Source organism: Cottoperca gobio, chromosome 8 (assembly GCF_900634415.1).
Source record: "Cottoperca gobio chromosome 8, fCotGob3.1, whole genome shotgun sequence".
Taxonomy (NCBI): domain Eukaryota; kingdom Metazoa; phylum Chordata; class Actinopteri; order Perciformes; family Bovichtidae; genus Cottoperca; species Cottoperca gobio.
In genome coordinates, this window is record NC_041362.1 from 10,500,126 (window position 1) to 10,517,698 (window position 17,573).

At 43.2% G+C, this 17,573-nt stretch overlaps 1 protein-coding gene across 5 annotated transcripts in view; it reads left to right on the plus strand.

Annotated features, from left to right (window-relative positions):
* The first annotated feature begins 85 nt into the window (after positions 1–85).
* cep112 (centrosomal protein 112) overlaps positions 86–17,573 on the plus strand; it is a 95,115-nt gene continuing 77,627 nt past the window's right edge. For 3 of the 5 annotated variants that reach the window (XM_029437524.1, XM_029437527.1, XM_029437526.1), the window contains exons 1-8: positions 86–183; positions 573–678; positions 898–1,088; positions 1,725–1,888; positions 7,877–7,961; positions 9,608–9,685; positions 12,921–12,968; positions 13,075–13,149. In XM_029437524.1, coding sequence (XP_029293384.1) covers positions 579–678; positions 898–1,088; positions 1,725–1,888; positions 7,877–7,961; positions 9,608–9,685; positions 12,921–12,968; positions 13,075–13,149 — 741 coding nt within the window. In that variant the 5' untranslated portion in view covers positions 86–183; positions 573–578. Of the gene's footprint in view, positions 184–255; positions 679–897; positions 1,089–1,724; positions 1,889–7,876; positions 7,962–9,607; positions 9,686–12,920; positions 12,969–13,074; positions 13,202–17,573 lie in introns of those variants that run through there. The other 2 variants (XM_029437525.1, XM_029437528.1) reach the window with 2 other exon arrangements.

Here is a 17,573-nt window from a genome sequence, read left to right on the forward strand (position 1 = left end):
ATAAATTGAACAGCAATCAAAAACTAACTCCAAAAAGAGATAATTGGGGAAAGTGAAGGGAAAAAAAGATGTGTAGTTTCTATGGCAACAAGGAGACGCTGCATCTCCACGGAAACCGGATGTGTCGTAAAGTAAGGACGCTGAAGTTTCGAACCATTTTGAGCGGCCAAATCGGTGCTCAAAGTAAGTCGCTTTTTAGTCCTTACTTTACATTCTCATGAACTATGTGCCATTCTTAGTGTGTCGTTTGTCTGTTTCAGAAAGTTTGAAAACAAGTAAAACCACGCAAGCGTTCTACGAGTCTGCTTTAGCTCGTTTGCTAATGTCTCAGTCCCTCAAGTAACTAACTTAGTTAGGTTAACTTTGTTTTAAGTGGTTGTCAAGTTGTGTTAAAATTACCAGACACGATGTTACCCTACCTGTTTCTTTTTACTAGCTAAATATCCTCTCTGATTTGCAACTAGTCATCTACAAACACTCATTGGAGCTAGCAAACACAGGCAACGCTAGCTAGTAAGTTAACGTAAAGTTGCATCTTATAAACCGTTATACCTATTTATACTCCTCCTCAGGACATCATGAGCAAATACGAGGACTTATGGGATAGGCTGGACACTGAGTTTGACCATTTTCTACTGGACATGAAGCCATATGTCCTTAAACACCCCAACAAGTCAGGTGAGGTTATATTTCATCTCTCTTCACTTCACTAAACATCGTTTAAACCGCACTAATGTAGCAAACTTAATTGCTGGCTCTGTTTTGTATTTGTCTTATACTATTCTAAGCAAATTAAAGTCATCAGACAACTCCCAGAAAGTATCTGGCATGATAATAAATGAATGTATTTAATGACCTGTAGCTTCCTTTCCCCTATCTTTCTTCCATTGAGCATAGAGCGCCAGCGATGTGCCACATGGATAAAGAAGCTGTGTGACCCGGCCAGCTGTGGTTCAGGTCTGACAGGTCGTAAGAACCGCAACATGCATGCCCGTTTGCTCCTTCTAATGCTTAAAAGAGGGGTCCTGGATAGGCCTTTCACCAGCAAACCAGAGCATGGCATCCTCAAGACACTTCCTACCTACATGGTGAGATATACTGCTTCACTGAATTATTAGTATTGCTGTATTGCCATCAACCCTGTTGCTGTAATGACCCCAACGCACTCCATGCTATCATTGCCTGTCTCACTGACATGAATGTATGGATGGGTATACACTTTTTTAAGTTAAATGAGGAAAACAACTGAGATTATTTTAATAGGACCCAAAGCAGCAAGAGAATAACTACACTCAATGCTTGGATGCCTTAGCAAACAGATTATAAAGAACATCACACATTTGGGAATGGTTTTAGACTCTGATTTTAATTTGAACTTTCATTTCAAATCAGAAGTAGAAAAAACTTTATTAATCCCCGGAGAGAAATTGGCTTACATTACAGTTGCTCCCAGTGTAGAAAATAAATTATAGGCTAATAAGTATGTAAAAATTATGTGCATTATACTACAATATACACAAACAACAATAAATATATAATTGAATTAAAACATCCTTTTTTCATCTCCCTTTTTAACTTCGAAAGATGCTGAAGTACTCACATTGTCATTACTAGTTTATTACTAGTACTGTTTTGACTTGGAGTAAAACATTGTTGCAATTCATTGCACATACTGATCAACTTAATTAACCCTTTATCTCCTGTCTTTGAATTATTATCTTTAGTCAATCTACTTTGATGAACCACTGACTCGTGGGTCTGAGGAGCACAGCAACGCAGGTCTGCCTGACTGGGTGACGGGAGAGCTGGGTGGCTATACTGATGACACTTTGGCTGCCAGTCTGCTTAAGGACAGAACCAGTTCCTCCCCTATCGCAGCTCATCACAGGTGCTATTCCACCGTACATTACCTCAGTTAAACATGTTTTTACCTTTTTAAAAACCTACCTAAACAAAACTTCAAAACCTACATAAGTAAACATGATAACATGGCAAGGATTTCAGCTTTATAGATTTGGACATCATTATGCACTGGTGTATGGCCATGCATGCTATTAATTAACACAACAAACTGACAAGGAGCCAAATGTTATGTTCCAATGGCTGGATGTATACATGGGTCTGCAGATTGGAAATCTCCAATCTGGCACTACATTATTTTACATGAGCTAGGGCTGCACAATATGTTGTTTCAGCATCACATGTGCAATAGTCACATCGCATTATGTGCAATGTCAAGTAGGGCAAATGAATTGCTGCTTGATACAAAAGGAAAAGGAATCTACAAGTCTGTTTGTTCATATCGCAATATAAAGCATACAGGATGTCGTGTTTTTTCCATTATCGTGCAGCCCTAACATGTGCAAGTTATTTCCAATACTGTTTTTTAGATGTTAAACCAATACAGTATTTGCTGGACTTAACATTTCTTTTGTTCATACGTTGGTCAGCTTTGCTTGTAGTATAGACTAAAGTAGCTTAATTTTCTTCTTCTCAGCCACAATCATTTGCTTTAAACGTTCAGAGAGTTGAGAAATGTGGACTTGATTAATTATTTTCCTCTGACCTCTCTCATCAGCTAGGCGTTTTATTCCAATGGTCACACCACGTTTAGTGTCACTTATACTCCATTCAGACAAACACGGTGAGGGAGATGTGTCAAATCCGTGTCTGGGGTCTTTCTGAAAGGGTCAACACGCCACAAGCCAACCCTCCCTCACAATCCTCCTCCTAGCCAGGGTTGAACACTGGTCAGTGCACGGTCCCCACATGTCATGGAAAACCTGGAAAACAGTTAAAATTTCTCCAGTCATTGAAAAAACACATGGGGGGAAAAAGTCAAATGTCCTGGAAAATCTTGTGTTTTCCTGGCTTAGAATGAACTGCGAGGCTCTCTATTAGAGCTCCCCACAACGGATAACATTGCTCTCTGAAACGACTAAGTTATATTCTGGATCATCTTTAACAGTCAAATGGTAGTTTATGGAAGAGAGTGTTTTGAATAGGCTGCTCTTGGTTATGTTGTGGAAACGCTGTGAACACATCTCCAAGTCACGTCACATATTATATTACATTACAGTTAATTTAGCTGACTGATAAGTGCGAACCATCATGAGGATACGACTCAACAGCGGGAATCTTGCAAGTACATCAGCTTCAAATAGGTGAAATCCTTTTAAGTTCAGAACAAAAGCTTTGAATAAGCCAAACAAATGTAAGTGCAACATACAAAGAACAGAATATTTTCTCTCTCTTCATTGGCCACATGCATGTTGGATGACATTGTGATGACATTGAGAGGTCCTGACACATTTGAAATGAGAAACGTCTGGTATGGTTTTATGTTCCTGTCTGAATAGAGTCTTTTTGAAAAGAGAGCTCTTCCCTTGTTCCATCTCGTGATTTATCAACAAAAATAGATAATAAATAATAGAAGATTCTTCATATAACACATAAGATATTTATCCAAGCACGCTGTGTGTTGAAGTTGTTTTATCAGACTGATATTGAACTTGGCTGTGAAGCTGAATACGCACGGCTTTCGTGACTTGATCGGCCATCGTATTTGCTCAGCAGCACTACCTGAAAAGCCAAAAACATTGGCAAGTTGTTGCATCAGACTGCTTGAGTTGTCCATTCTGACTTTTCAAAGAAATGCACTTCAAAACAGCATGAGAGGACGTAGAATCTCTTGTATTCTCTTTCCATCTCTCTGTTATTCCCGTCTTTACACTTTCCTAGTTGTTGAACCTAAAGTCTAACCCCCACGGAGGTGAGAGGAAGGAGCTTGTTAGCTCATTAGCTTGTTTCTTACATTGCTTGATTTCTATTCTTGTGTGAGCATCAGCTAAATGCCTGATATAAATATATGTGTTTTTGGATTTAGAAAAGTGCTACTCGGGTACACATGCACACATCATGATATAAATACATATATTCATGTATATACACACACACACACACACACATATGGAACCGAGTTATCCGAGTTTGCTTAGGGATATTTCCTCTGACTGTAGGCAGTGCAGGCGCTTGACAAAGAGATGTTCCTAATAGCTCAGGGTTTTTCTTTCCAATTAACAAGAAAAGGCAAATCAGAGCCCAGCGGACATTAGCATAAAGAAAAGAGAGCAACGTGTAAAGAGAGCTTAATATCCACCAGGGCACTGTGAAAGAAAGAGTACAGGCCCTCTGCTGCCATATGTAATTCAAATTTTACTGTCTAGGGTTGTTGAATATTTGATTCTTAGAAACACATCATTAGGACTTGTTTTAAAACTTGCATTATGTAGCCCGTGCCCCAGAACACATTTTAATTCTGTGGGTTTTTTTAAGTTTCTTCCTCAACACTGAAAAATGGACAACATGAAGTACACTTAAAAGGAAAGCCTACCTTAATCACTTGCTCCTTCAGTGTGAAATGAATTGGCACGATTATGCTTTAGTTTAGTTAATTGATGATGTTTGTTTTCTTTACTTTTATTTGATATGACTTGTATGAAGTGAGGTATTTCTTACATCCCTTTTCACCTGTGTGTGTGTGTGTGTGTGTGTGTGTGTGTGTGTGTGTGTACGACCAAAAGACTCCCATCTGTTTGCATTATAAATACCTGCTTGCTGACGTAATGCTTACATTTCAAGTGATTAGAAACGGTGGCTACCTGCAGTACGACACGGCCCTTCCTCCCCTCTGTTCTAGAGGGTGTGGATGGAGAGGTTTTATGGGAAGCAGACTGCTGAGTACCATAGTGTCTGATTGGGATAAGTCCATGAAAGACGCCCAGATCACAGGCTAACGTCCTGATGAAGAAAATTAGCCGGGCCAAGAGTCCTTTTATGTGTCGCTCCCATTTAGATAAGATTAAACGGAAGGAACTCGTCCGACTCCCTGTGATGTGCCGATGTTTGATCTCTGTCTCGCTCGCCATTAGTCAGGTGGTGGACGGGACTTATTTCAGCTTGTGTTCAAGATATGAAGGATTTTCTGATGTTTTGAGATGGTGTGTCTGTGTGTCTGTGTGTCTGTGTGTCTGTGTGTCTGTGTGTCTGTGTGTCTGTGTGACAGATGCATCATCTAACCCACACTGCATTCCACTGTTGCTGTGTTATTCCTAATTTAGCCACAAGATGGAGCCACTGCTTTGTCTATAGCCCTGATTCAAGCAGAGGAATGCTGTAGTAAAGCAAATGCAGTCAGTGAGGATCGAGAGGAGATCATACGAAGCGGCTTTGGTGATTAGCCAACACGTACTCTCCATCTTCTTGTGTCACCTTGTGTTCAAAGGATTGTGGGTGTGTGTTGGTTTTGACATGTTAACTTGCTAATCAGCACTTCTGGTGTTGGGTTCACTGTTAAAGTTGAGTTTTTATCTCTTTGTATTACTCTCCATTTTTTTGCAGCTTCTCGTTTATTTCTCTTTTTCCTCTCCTTGTTTTCCTCTTGTGTCTTCCTCTGACTTCTGTCCTCCATGTGTATGCCTTTCATCTACATATGAACACTTTTAACCCCCCTTTCCTCTCTACCTCCTCTCCTTTTTTTTCACCTGGGTAAGTGCGACATTAACATTGTCGCTGCAGTTGCAGCAGTTGGCTATTGATGCTGGTGTAAACACCTCTCGTGTCTCGCTCACAGGCCATACTCTCTCTACTGATCTTGCCTCCAGGTGGTTTGGGGTTATGGTGGAGGGCGTGCAGGGGCAGAGATGTTTGTGTCCCAAGGTCAGACTGTCTTCCTGAGGGTGCCCGAGGCTGAGACTCGGGCCCACTGGCTCTGCACCTGGAGGTCAGGCTGGGGTATGGATGTCAGGCTGCTTTAATCAGCCAAGCTGCAGCTTCTGAGGCTCTACATGGTGTTCTCATTTTCTTCTGAGTGTGTGCGCGCCTGTGCATGTGTGTGTGTGTGTAGCTCTGGCCTGACTTGCCACTGCTTTGATCTCAAGGCTTCAGACTCCAGACACATCTGATTCAATTATCCTCATCCACCTGTTGACTTAGAGGCCCAAGATTGCAAAGCTTGGCCCCCTTATCCAAGTTCCATGGCTGCATGTGTTTGTGCATGTGCATGCAGGTGTGTGTGTGTGTGTGTGTGTGTGTGTGTGTGTGTCTGTGTGCACATGCACAGACAAACCAGTATATGAATGAGAAGGAGTGAGTGCACGAAAGCTGAAGTCTGCAGGGTTTTGATCATAATTAATTATAAATTAGTGATATGATATTTAATCCCTGACAGTATTATTGCAACAGTATTGTATTGGTCTTTCCCTGTGTTTATTTTCTTTTTAAAATTTGAGTTAAGGACTGTCCCTCAGAGGTATGGCCTGTATGTATACCTCCGTGTAGAAAACATTTCACACTTGTAAGCATTTTAAATGTGTCCTAGTTTATTTTTCTCTTTCAGTGTAACTGAATAACATCAGCTGACAGGAAGTAGACAGGGACCCAAGCTGTTGCCTAGCAATATAATTCCATTAAATCGATCTATACCTCAGTTATTTCTGCCCTCACATTGCAACTGATGTGCATCAGCACTTTGGATGGTGCTCAGGTCAATGCATGCATTTATAATACATTGTTTACAACACATGACAAGTCACTGAGGGACTTCCTGGTGTGTGGATCGAATCAGACCTGTAATCATAATTCATGTCCTCATAACTGCCCAGTCTATATCCCCAGGATCATATCTACCAGAATCCAGTTTAACACAATCACTTTGACACGAACACTTACAGTAAAAACTTTATTACTTTCCCAACTTTCTTTGATCAGGATCTGTCATTGAGATCAAAAGATGACAATAAATTAGCTTTTAATCCTTGACAAATATATTTTTTTTACGAGACAGCCCTGAGAACAAAATACATATGTACAACACCACAATTCATTCTTTGCACACATTGAAGTGGTCACACATATTAAGAACATCAGCAAGTGGAACATTTATGTCCCTCAGACCAACTCTAATTCTTATAGGCAAAGGTAAAATCACACAGTAGTCTGTTAAAAGAAGTGCTTTAGCCAAATATTACAGCACGCACATTAATGCAACATAATAACATCAATGTAGAGTCATTTCAGTAACCTTGGTGTTGTATGCATGCTTCCCAAGTTAGAGGAGTTGAGGTATAAGATACAAATTACAAAGGTGCTTACACTCAGAACTCCTTCCTGTTCTATATTCGGCAGTCTTTCCAGAAACCTCACAGCGATGGTGCTCTCCTGCACGAGATAACACTGCCTGTGACAAATGAGCTTCGAAATTCTCAATCCAGGAACGCTTAAAAAGATTACATGGGAGAAAAGGAGCACCCATAGGCTCCAAAGTTAGCAATGTGAAACCGTGCCCGCTAGAAACGCAATTTCATGTCTCTATTAGATGACAGCCATTATTTTATTTTTCTACATCTTTCCGTCTCCTTTCACATCTTCATTCAATTAGCATTAGTTGGCCATTAGCGCCTCAGTTATGTGTGTAGTGAGATTGAGGCCCGTGTTTGTGTGCAAATGAATATAAGCAGTTTCCCTGTTAAGCTCCTTGTTTAAACCATGATGGACATGATGAGAGACAATGATTGAGGTGTACGATTTTTATAAAAGGATTGCACAAGCCGAAGACTGGTGCCCTGTGGGCTGTCCGTGGAAACAAAGTGATGTATAGCAGAGACTTTTATTGTTCAGATGGGATGAAATGCAGACCACAAACCATGCAACCAATGCCAGATGTTGATCTGTGTAAATAGCGAGGCGGGCTGCCTACGCAAGCACATTCATATGCAAACAGAGGGACAAAAACAGACTCCAGAGACGTGCACATACACATGCTATACTGTCGGTTAACCTCTCAGACTTGTCTCTCTCTCTCTCTCTTCTCTTCCAGGAGAAGGCTGTACGAGGAAAGGATCCCATCACGACGCATGTCCTCCAGTCCACTCAAACAGTCCCCCCGACGCGACGCCAGGAGGGTTAGTTCATCGCCGTAGTTCTGACAACACCTCTGGACGACCCTGCCATCATACTTGTCTAAAGATGACACATTGATATATTACACAAAGCCCACTGGTGCCAACGCAAATAGTCGCCACAATGTTTAGCTTTCTTCTTCTTCTTCTTTTTTTTTTTTAATGTGGACCAATTTGGAAATTCCTGAACTCATTTCCCCATGAAGCCGGAGGAAATTCCCTGAACTCATAAGTTGCTGGTTCAAGCAACAGAAATGGAGCTCATGGTTGTGATCACAATACATGTGACAGCAACATGAACTCAGCTGCTAAATGTGTTATGGGCACCTTTACTGACACCTTACTGGTTAGTCTAAACTTATTGATATAAGTGGGGTGGACCAGATATGAAAGACTCCCCTCATTATAACTGAACTCAATTCAACAGCCTTGAACTTTATGAAGGTTGGATTTATTGCAGGAACTGGCAACTAAGTGTATTTAGGTCGAAACTCAACTCGTGAAGTCAGACGATTTTATGATCGCAACTCTTCAAACCAGTGAGAAAACAACAGCACAGAAATCTGCTCGTGAAATAAAAGAAAAACTATCATGTAGGATAGCATCGCTCGCAGGAAGAAACCGATCGGCAAACATGTTTTCGGGGCCTTTTTTTTAATGTGTCGCCAAACCATCATGAATCTACAGCGCAGTACGTGTACAATCCAGGATATAGTTCACTGGCACAGCTGCTAGTAGGACATCTGGCAAAAACCATTGGAGGCCGTTTATACTTATCAGTGTTGAACATCGTGCGTAGAATTCCTGGCGCGATACAGAGACTGTGACACGCTGCTTTGAAAAGCCGGTGACCCACATACTCCGCATTCCTAGATATCGAAATGAAACGTTTTACCCTGTTTGTTCCAGGGTGAGGCTCTCTAGGAACCTTAATGCCTTTTTAATCAGAAGGGGCATTTAATCCTGTGCTTTTCATTCAGCCATTTGTCTGTCAGTGCAGTTCCGCTGAGGTACACCCAAGGTCCACACTCCAGCAGATCCTAATCAAATCCAACAACATCTCTCCTTTCCCTATCGCTCCCTCATCTTTATAAGATATTTCCCCCTTTTCAACCTCGCTGCCCAACCTCGACTGGAGTAAAGTGATCTTGTATCAACAGAGCCCCTGGAAGCATTCGAATTATACTGTATAAAACAAATCCGGAGGCCCGTTTGTAACAAAAGGCTGGGGAAAACAACGGATGACGGGCAGTTTAGCTGCACATGCCCCTCTTGTGGAATTTCCAGCGTGACAGAAATCATGTGCAACTGCCAAACATCTGGAGTGCTGCAAGCGAGAGGGAGGAGAGCGAGGGAGCAAAGGGTGGAGAGATGGAGATAACGAGGGAGTAGAAAGCTGTTAGTGTGGGAGGAGAACACGTGTGGGTGTACCGTATATCTGTGAGCTTTTAAAGAACCCTTTTGTTGTTGCTAAGAGAGGAATAATATTGTGTCAAAATGATAACCTCCATCACCATCTGCTGTTCGCTTCCTCAGGCCAAACTGCCAATCAAAGAAATCTTTCTAATTCCCTCCTCTAATTTATAACACTTGTTTCTGCTCTCGCACTCGCTCTCGCTCGTTCCCCCCCCCCCCCCCCCCCTCTTCAGGTGGATGCGGGGCCGAAGGCAGATATGTCTCCCGATGACAGCGACCTGGAGGCTCGTCTCAACAGCTGGAACCTGGGGGTGAGTCCAGGGGCATGCCTTGAGCTTCTGGGTTACATGCAGCTGTCATTATGCTGCAGCTCATCTACAGTGACAGTGGATCTGATCGCCTGAGCTCACAAGCACACATCTGAATCGATAGGGCAATGACTGCTGAGCTGTGTTGCCTACACTCTGCTAAACAAAGGGTGCTAAAAAACACTTTCACCTTTTGTACTCTCGAAAACCACTTCCTTCCATCGCTATTGTAGGACGTGAGAGTGGGATGAGGAGTGGGAGAGGGGTTGTGTAAACTGAGCGTTTGAAGACGTGTGCGCCTCTCTTATCGGCTCTGTCAGGAGTGCACCAGTCCAGGGCTTGATAAGCACTCTGCCCTCATGTCTTTTATTCCCTTATTTATTCCCTATCTCCTCACCAGCATGACCCAGAGTCTCTCTTGTCCTCTCTCCCACATGACTCACACTCAGGGATGTTTTTTCCACAGCACAGCCCGTCTACTTCAGTTTTTTTTTCTTCTCTTTCTCAAACTGTTTTTTTTCTCTTTCTACAATCCTATCTTTCGCTCTTCTCTGGCACTTTCCCCTTCTGTCTACCTTTCTCCGACTCTCTCCATGTTGCTCTCTCTTTCAACACTAGGGTAATCTGAGGTATCTATCAGCAGACGTGAAGCTGTGCACTGCCCCGCTCTACACTCGTCTGTGTTGAGACTCTGATAAGAGGCATTGCTTGGCAACGCTCCTCCAAGCCTGCATCTCTCAAATCAACAGATGTTCATTCACACACACGCACACACACACACAAACCCCCCCTTCAAGTTTACAGAAGTTTTATAGATGTACTGCTTCAAAGCGCGTACCAAATTTCAGCACAGCCGAGTGTCACACTATCCGGAACATCTTTAGCTTTGCTTTAGAAGTTCTGAAGCGGTCCGTATCGGTTTGTTCATTTCACCTCTAATGCAATAAAGTGTGTGTGTGTGTGTGTGTGTGTGTGTGTGTGTGTGTGTGTGTGTGTGTGTAGTCAGCATGGTGGCCACACTGGACAGTAGACAGCAGATTGCTTCAGACTCTGATAGGAGTTCCTTTTAAGAGACACAAAACTCGAGTCAGCTGCCCCACCATCTGTTTCATCTTTCAGTTGGTTTGTGGCGTGTGTGCTTGTTAGAGTTGTATCTGTAATGGGAGTTACAGTGGAGTTAGGTGCAGCATGCACTGACCTGCGGTGAAGGAAATAAAAGCTTTCAGAGAAAATTGTGTAAAAGCTTGGCCTATTTTTTTCCATACAGAATTCAACGGTAGTCCCCTTGGACGACCATTGTCTGCGGTTAAATGGGTGTGCTGACGGCTTGCTCAACGCTAGTCCCAAACTAGGAAGCCATCAATCACCGTGTGTTTGTTTGGCTGGGTTGGCCGGGTTGGCCGGGCCCTTGTGATGTGGAGTGTCGTACCTCTTCTGCGTCCGTCCATCCATCCACGTCAGGTTCCAATGACACAGGACGAGGTGCCAGCTGCGAGGCTGGACAAATATGTGCACACAGGAGCATATGTGCGGCGGGCACGCAGAATAACAGTGTGCGGCGGGCACGCAGAATAACAGTGTGCGCACAGGCAGGCGTACGTGTGCACCAAATCCAAGTTTAGTATCACACTGTGCCAGCGTTACACCGCAGCATTTAGTCTACACGTCTCCCTTGCCCTGTGGGCCGTGCTCAATCAAATCTGATGACTGGCTGTCTGTGGGTATAAAAAGAAAATCCCATTCTAGTTTTCAGCCTGGGCTTTAGTTTAGAAGGATATTGATTGACTCATCACTTGGTAAATATGGATTTTCTTTTTTTCTGCCAGTGCCAAATTTAAGTAGCAATTCATCAGACATCATGGCATGCACCATTGATGCTGCGCTGCACAGACTATATTAAGCTGTGTGTGTGTGTGTGTGTGTGTGTGTGTGTGTTATAGTTTGCAGTAAATCTGATTGTAGTTAAGCCTGATGTCTCCTTTTGTTGAGAGCTTACAGTATGTCAGCTAACAAACTGCCTGACCTGTTTTTACCTGCATCGCGACTAAGTTGGGAGACAGAGCCGCTTTCATCTATTTCACCTGTCACAGGCTCACCCTGAAGCAACAGATTGTGACTTTATCCTGCTACAGAAGCTGTAACTATTTTAGTCCCAAGCTTTCACGTTCTGTTCTCTCATCTTCCATTCAATCTGGATTGGCTTTGTGTGGGTTGTGCCACAACATTAAATCCCTTTTCTTTTCTTTTTTTTTTTACCACTGAATGAGTACCAGTCTACTCTCATCTTCCTTCTTGTTCTCCTCCTTCATCCCCATGTTGAAGAAAAAGAGATTAGCAACAGAACTGTTTATCAGGCGTCATTGCTGTCATCTCCAAAGTCAGCTCCTCTGCTTTGAAAGGCCGTGATCTTGCCGCTAGTTAGCAGCCCCTATAGACAGCCTCAGTGCATGAGAGAGGAACACTGTATGATGGTGTGAGTTCACAAGGAAAATAATGGGGTCATAAACAAACGTCAAATAGTGGAAGGGAAATAGCAGGTTGTCAACACAGATTCTTTTTTGTAGTTTGCGTCATCAGATTCAGAAATCCTTGATTAGTCGCACAACAGCGACATTTTACATTGTTACAAAAGGAATATAATTAAAATAAGTAGCAGCATTAAAAGGTAGGGAAATGTATAAAAGTGGTTGAGCAGTGACAAATAAATGATAAAAAATGTATATTGCACATGGCAGTGATAGCCTGTTTCTGTGCGCTGCTCATGGTGAGCTGTATTGATGTAACGCTGCAGAGCCATTTGGACCGTGACTTCTGCCTTCAGGTAGTTAAGCGATTCCTTTTTTCCATCTCTTGTGTTTCATATTATAATCAAAGGACATGCCGTGTCAGTGTTTGGCGAGGATGTTTACACATTTGTCTCCATATGCCGGTAAACGGACAGGGGATAGCTTACAGAGAAGTGGTCCTGAGTGTTGACACAAAGGGCCGTGTTACGACAGCAAAGAGGGGCTGAGAGCGGAAACGGAGCCGGGCCACACACACAAAGCCTTGAAGTAGCCCCGACGCATTCTGTCTTTCTAAACAGACGAGAGTTGACGGAAGAGACTCCAGACACAGCACAGAGCTTTTGATGTGTTCCCCGCATTGTTTATGACAAACTGAGGGCTGAGGTTAGATTCTGGTAGTCATAAGCAGAAGAAGAAGAAGATAGGTCTAAAGTTTTTCTATTTACTTTCAGGTTGAAAACCCACGGTATTTGCGAGAGAACCCTATTCCCTTGTCTCCGGTGAGTTGTCGAAGGGTCTTCTTGTGGTTATTTTTATTATTACGTAGACAAAAGTGCTGTCTTTGAACTCCTCACCACCTAATCTCGCTCCTCTTCATCTCTGTAGATTTTCAAGACAAGCTTCGGGAGGAACGGCACCTTGGCCGACGATCAGGGCCCACAGCTTGCACAGAGCAAGGAGGTATACAGCACGCTACATGATATTTTAGAGACTGCCCTTCATGTCCTTTCCAGTAAGCCTAAACCCTTGCTTCTATACAAATGCTGAGCATATTGAATAGTGAGTAGCAAGTGTTGAACACATACAAAAGTTAAAGCTCCCTTGACTGCTTTATGGCCCCGACAGCCACGTACGTACATCTTTGTGCATAGCTTGTATTGTTGAAATGGCCGAGGCGAGCGTTCCTCTTAGAAGACAAAAATAATGCCGGCTCCCAGTGATGAGTTTTTTTTTCCTTATGTGGATTTAAGCTGAAAATCCTATTCTGAAAGCATGCTTTTGAAGTCCCCTCTGCCCCTCCCCACCTCTCCCGAACTACCACTCAGCTCCCCTCCCCACCATAGGCCTTTACCCGCACTGTTAAATATAAAACTGAGCATGACTTGGCTGTAATAGCCGTGGCTTTTCATATGTGCTTGGGGAAAGCGCACCAGTCAGTTAAGATGGGCTTCACCGGGAGAGGGCAGAGAATGGAGGGAGAAAGAAATGGAAAGGATATAAAGCATGATGGACAACAATGCTCTTGCTTATTGACCTGTCATAACAAAGATCTGTTTGTGATTCACATGCGTGGACACACACATACACACACACACACACACGCACACACACACATACACCCAGTCGGCTGGTCTACCTGTTGGCTGAAATTGAATGTAGCAACACCCAATACGAAAACATTAAAGCAACGAACCATGCTGTTTGATCCTGACTCAGAGTAGCTGACCGGCTACACGCGTGTGTGTGGTGTGAATATAAATGCATCACATCTCTGAAGACCATGTTTATCTTCCACAACCAACTTTACTTTGATATGCACTGAGTTACCAGTTTATTAGGTACACAAGTACCATCTAATGCAATTCTGTGTGAAGCTCATAATGAGTTGGAGGGTGGTGGAGTCAACTCTGTGGCTGTAGTTTTTATATTTGTGAATGCTGAGATGTGTTGTAAAGCGCTTTTGAGTGGTCGCAAAAAGATTGGGAAAGCCGTTCCACGGTGGACAAAATACCGTCCAGATTGAGTGTGTATGTAGGTGGCCTTGAATAAGAGCATAACGTTTTAGGGAGGAGGCTGTCATTTCCACTGACGGCCAGAGTGCTCTCAACATGGGAACCCGTTCAGGAAAGTCACAGAGGGTGACACTGGGTGGGACACTTTGGGAAATGAGAGGAAATGATGCAGAGCTGGAGTTTTTTTTCCCCCCATGGTGCTTAGGTTTCTGCTTACTGTAGCCAATGTATTGCTTGTAGAGGTAATGTCGGACGGACGTTTGGTCCTCCACATCTATTCAAAATCAATTAAAAAACTTTATTCGTCCCTGAGGGGCAATTTGTAGAAGCCCGTGAGCTCACTGTTCACATTATGATAATAGTATGAAATTACAATATTAGTGCAAAAAAGGTTCTGAGACTGAATGATCAGCATCTACTGACGTTTGGTACAGACATGTATGATTCCCCGGCGATGCAGACAACTGATTTTGGTGATCCCGGTACTTTACCACCATGAGGTTGCCATTTGTATTTCTTAGTAAAATGTCTCATAACCTGTTGGATGGGGTCGCCATGAAATGTGCTGCACACATGCATGTCCCCCTGTGGAGGAAATGTAATCACCTTTCGATCCTTTAACTTTTCATCGAGCCATCATCGGGTCAAAAGTTCAAGTTTCCAATAGTTTGGTCAATGACCTGCATATCTAATGACATTCCCATCAGCCTTTTGCAGAACGTTCTCTACAACTCTGCTTCATTGTCCCAATGCATCTCCACTTTCATTCTTATTGTGCGGTTCTGGGAGTTCCCTTTGGACTATACCCTCTGCCCTGTAAAAGAGGAATCATAATAGGTCTGTGGTTTATGTCATGCTATTGTAAAGCCCCTTTTTCTTTTTAGTTTTTATTATTTAAGATGCCCCTGCTGATCATATGTCTTGAGTCACCATTAACAATTAAAAGAGTGTTAGGTGGATTTCAGGAACTCTGAACCCCACAGGATACAGCTGTTATCACACACACACACACACACACACACACACACACAGTATTTTTCAATAGAACTGACTCGAGCTCCAATCCCACCGTAACCATATCATCCTCAACAGTCACGTTAAGCTTTCCCGCAGAACCATTGAGGCCTTGTCCAACCCCGCCATTGCGTGTCTGTCGAGGCCCACTCTAGGAAATCACAGTGACATCACTTCCCTTTAATCCCGAAAGCCTAGTTGAAAATTTACCCAGGTTTAAAGCGTTCTACACGCCACATGTCATTAAGCTGGCGGCAGCTCAACAAACATCTCAGCTTTCACACCAAACTCATCCTCCCGCTAAGCTACCGACCGCATTGATAAGAGTGCTGACTGCTCTTTTCCTATGGAACAATGAGTGGCAGCTGAGGAACTTCACCGCAAGCAGACATTGCGTTGAGTCACTTAGTTCATACAGAGCGAGTTGTGGAAAATGTCTGGCTGGAGCAACGAAGTCCTACTAATTCTTCTAGTGACTTCTCGTGTGTGTTGGCTGGCTTTTTATTTGGAAAATCAATGAAATGGTCACAGATGAGTGGTGCGCAGCCATCGGCCCAAGTGGTGATTACAGAAAGAGATTCTGACACGCTGATTAAAGCAGCACCCATCTTTCTTTTAAAGTTAGCATGTGAGCGTGTGCATACTGTCTTTAAACTAACCCCTTGGTACCTGACCCGAGGGACTGTTGGCAGCAGTGTCTTCGTGTCAAGCACTTGCACTCTAATGGTCACAAGCCCCTGACTGGGGATCAGACCCCTCGGCTTCCAGTCGCCATAATGATGCAGTCTCTCTAATCTAAGGATCCTCTGGGAGGGAGCTTGAGCTCTCAGCCTGTGATTTAGAGGGCCATAGCCTTTCTTATGTGGACGTTTTTCAAAGCTATAAAAAAGGAGCAAAGCTAGTTAGCCTTATTAGTTTAAAGGGGAGCAGTTCTTCACACTGCTTCAGGCTGAGGAACACGAGGGACCCACAGTGTTCCGTAATGATAAAGTTACCATCGCAAGCATTGCTGTCCTCTGTACTTGATTCTTACGTACTTGATGTTTTTATGACGGCAATTTTGAGTAACATTCTGTTTACTTAGTCTGTTCTTTGGAACTACTCTTCTCTAAAACTATGAGAGTAATTATTTTCACATGTCAGAGATTCAATTGCCAAAGTTTTTAGCCAACCTTGCTATCTGGACAGTAAATTAACTTCCTGTCAGAGTGTGGAAACGACATCTAGCTGCTCCTCAGCAGATAGCACGATGCTGCGTACCGACTATCCTCGAGCATCTGTGTTTACCGGGGATGAAAGCTGCACCGGGGCATTGTACATCTCAGGCAAGACGAAGGAGATGCACAAAGGCAACCTTGCTTTGTGGAGCCCAAACAGTTAGCAGACGATTTGTGAACACATCCCTCAGAGGAAGAAGGCCATGACCCCCCGCGCCGGTTTTCAGAGTAGAAAAAGCAACGGTTTCCGTCTTCTCCTCGCATTCCCTCTCTCATATGCCACCACCACTTCCCTCCCACCTTCTCATATCCTTTCAAGAGCGGAGTGTCAAAAAACATGGCATCTTACAGCGCTCGCTACAACTCTGAAGAAGAGAAGAGGGAAAAAAGCTGTACAATCCAGTCGGGCTGATTGAAGGCATCTCAGACGCCTTAGGTGTACGACATTCCTCCTCCTCCTTCCTTCACTGACGACTTTATAAACAAGTTTCAAATGCCCCTGATCTAGTTTGACAAACTTTCTCCAAAGAGCATTTGAAGAGAGGATGAGAAAGTGACACCCCCACATGTGTTTTTTTTTTTTTTTTTCTCGGCGCCCGTAGAATCAGGGTTTCTTCTTACTGTTCTGCTTTTCAATCACTGCCATCTCCCTCCCTCTCTTCCTCTCTCTTCCTCGCGCGTTTTCCTTTCTACTCTGACAGGTCTCCTGTGGTCCCCTCAATTGCACAAGAAATGGTGTTAAATGAAGAAAAAAGACACGGTACAAAGAGAGAACACTTAACAGAACTTTGTCAAGGATACAGTGTATGAATGTAGCTCGAGTGCAATAACAAGGAGAGGCTGATCATCAAAAGTCTAAACTCTCTGTTTTTATAGATTCCACCATTTCAACACCAAAGCCACAGATACATGTTTTTCTCTAACATCCCGTATGTTGTTGATTTCTGTATTGTATCAATATTTATACACTTTACCATACTGTAATTGAATCATAGTTGTATGCAGACCATCATCACAGCTGCTTCCCTTTTTTTGATTTTTTTTTTTTTTACCAAGAGAAGGTCTAATGTGGTTTGACTGTGCCGAGCAATGTCGTGGGAATTTTCTACTTAATTGTTTTGATGACTAGAACAAACAAAAG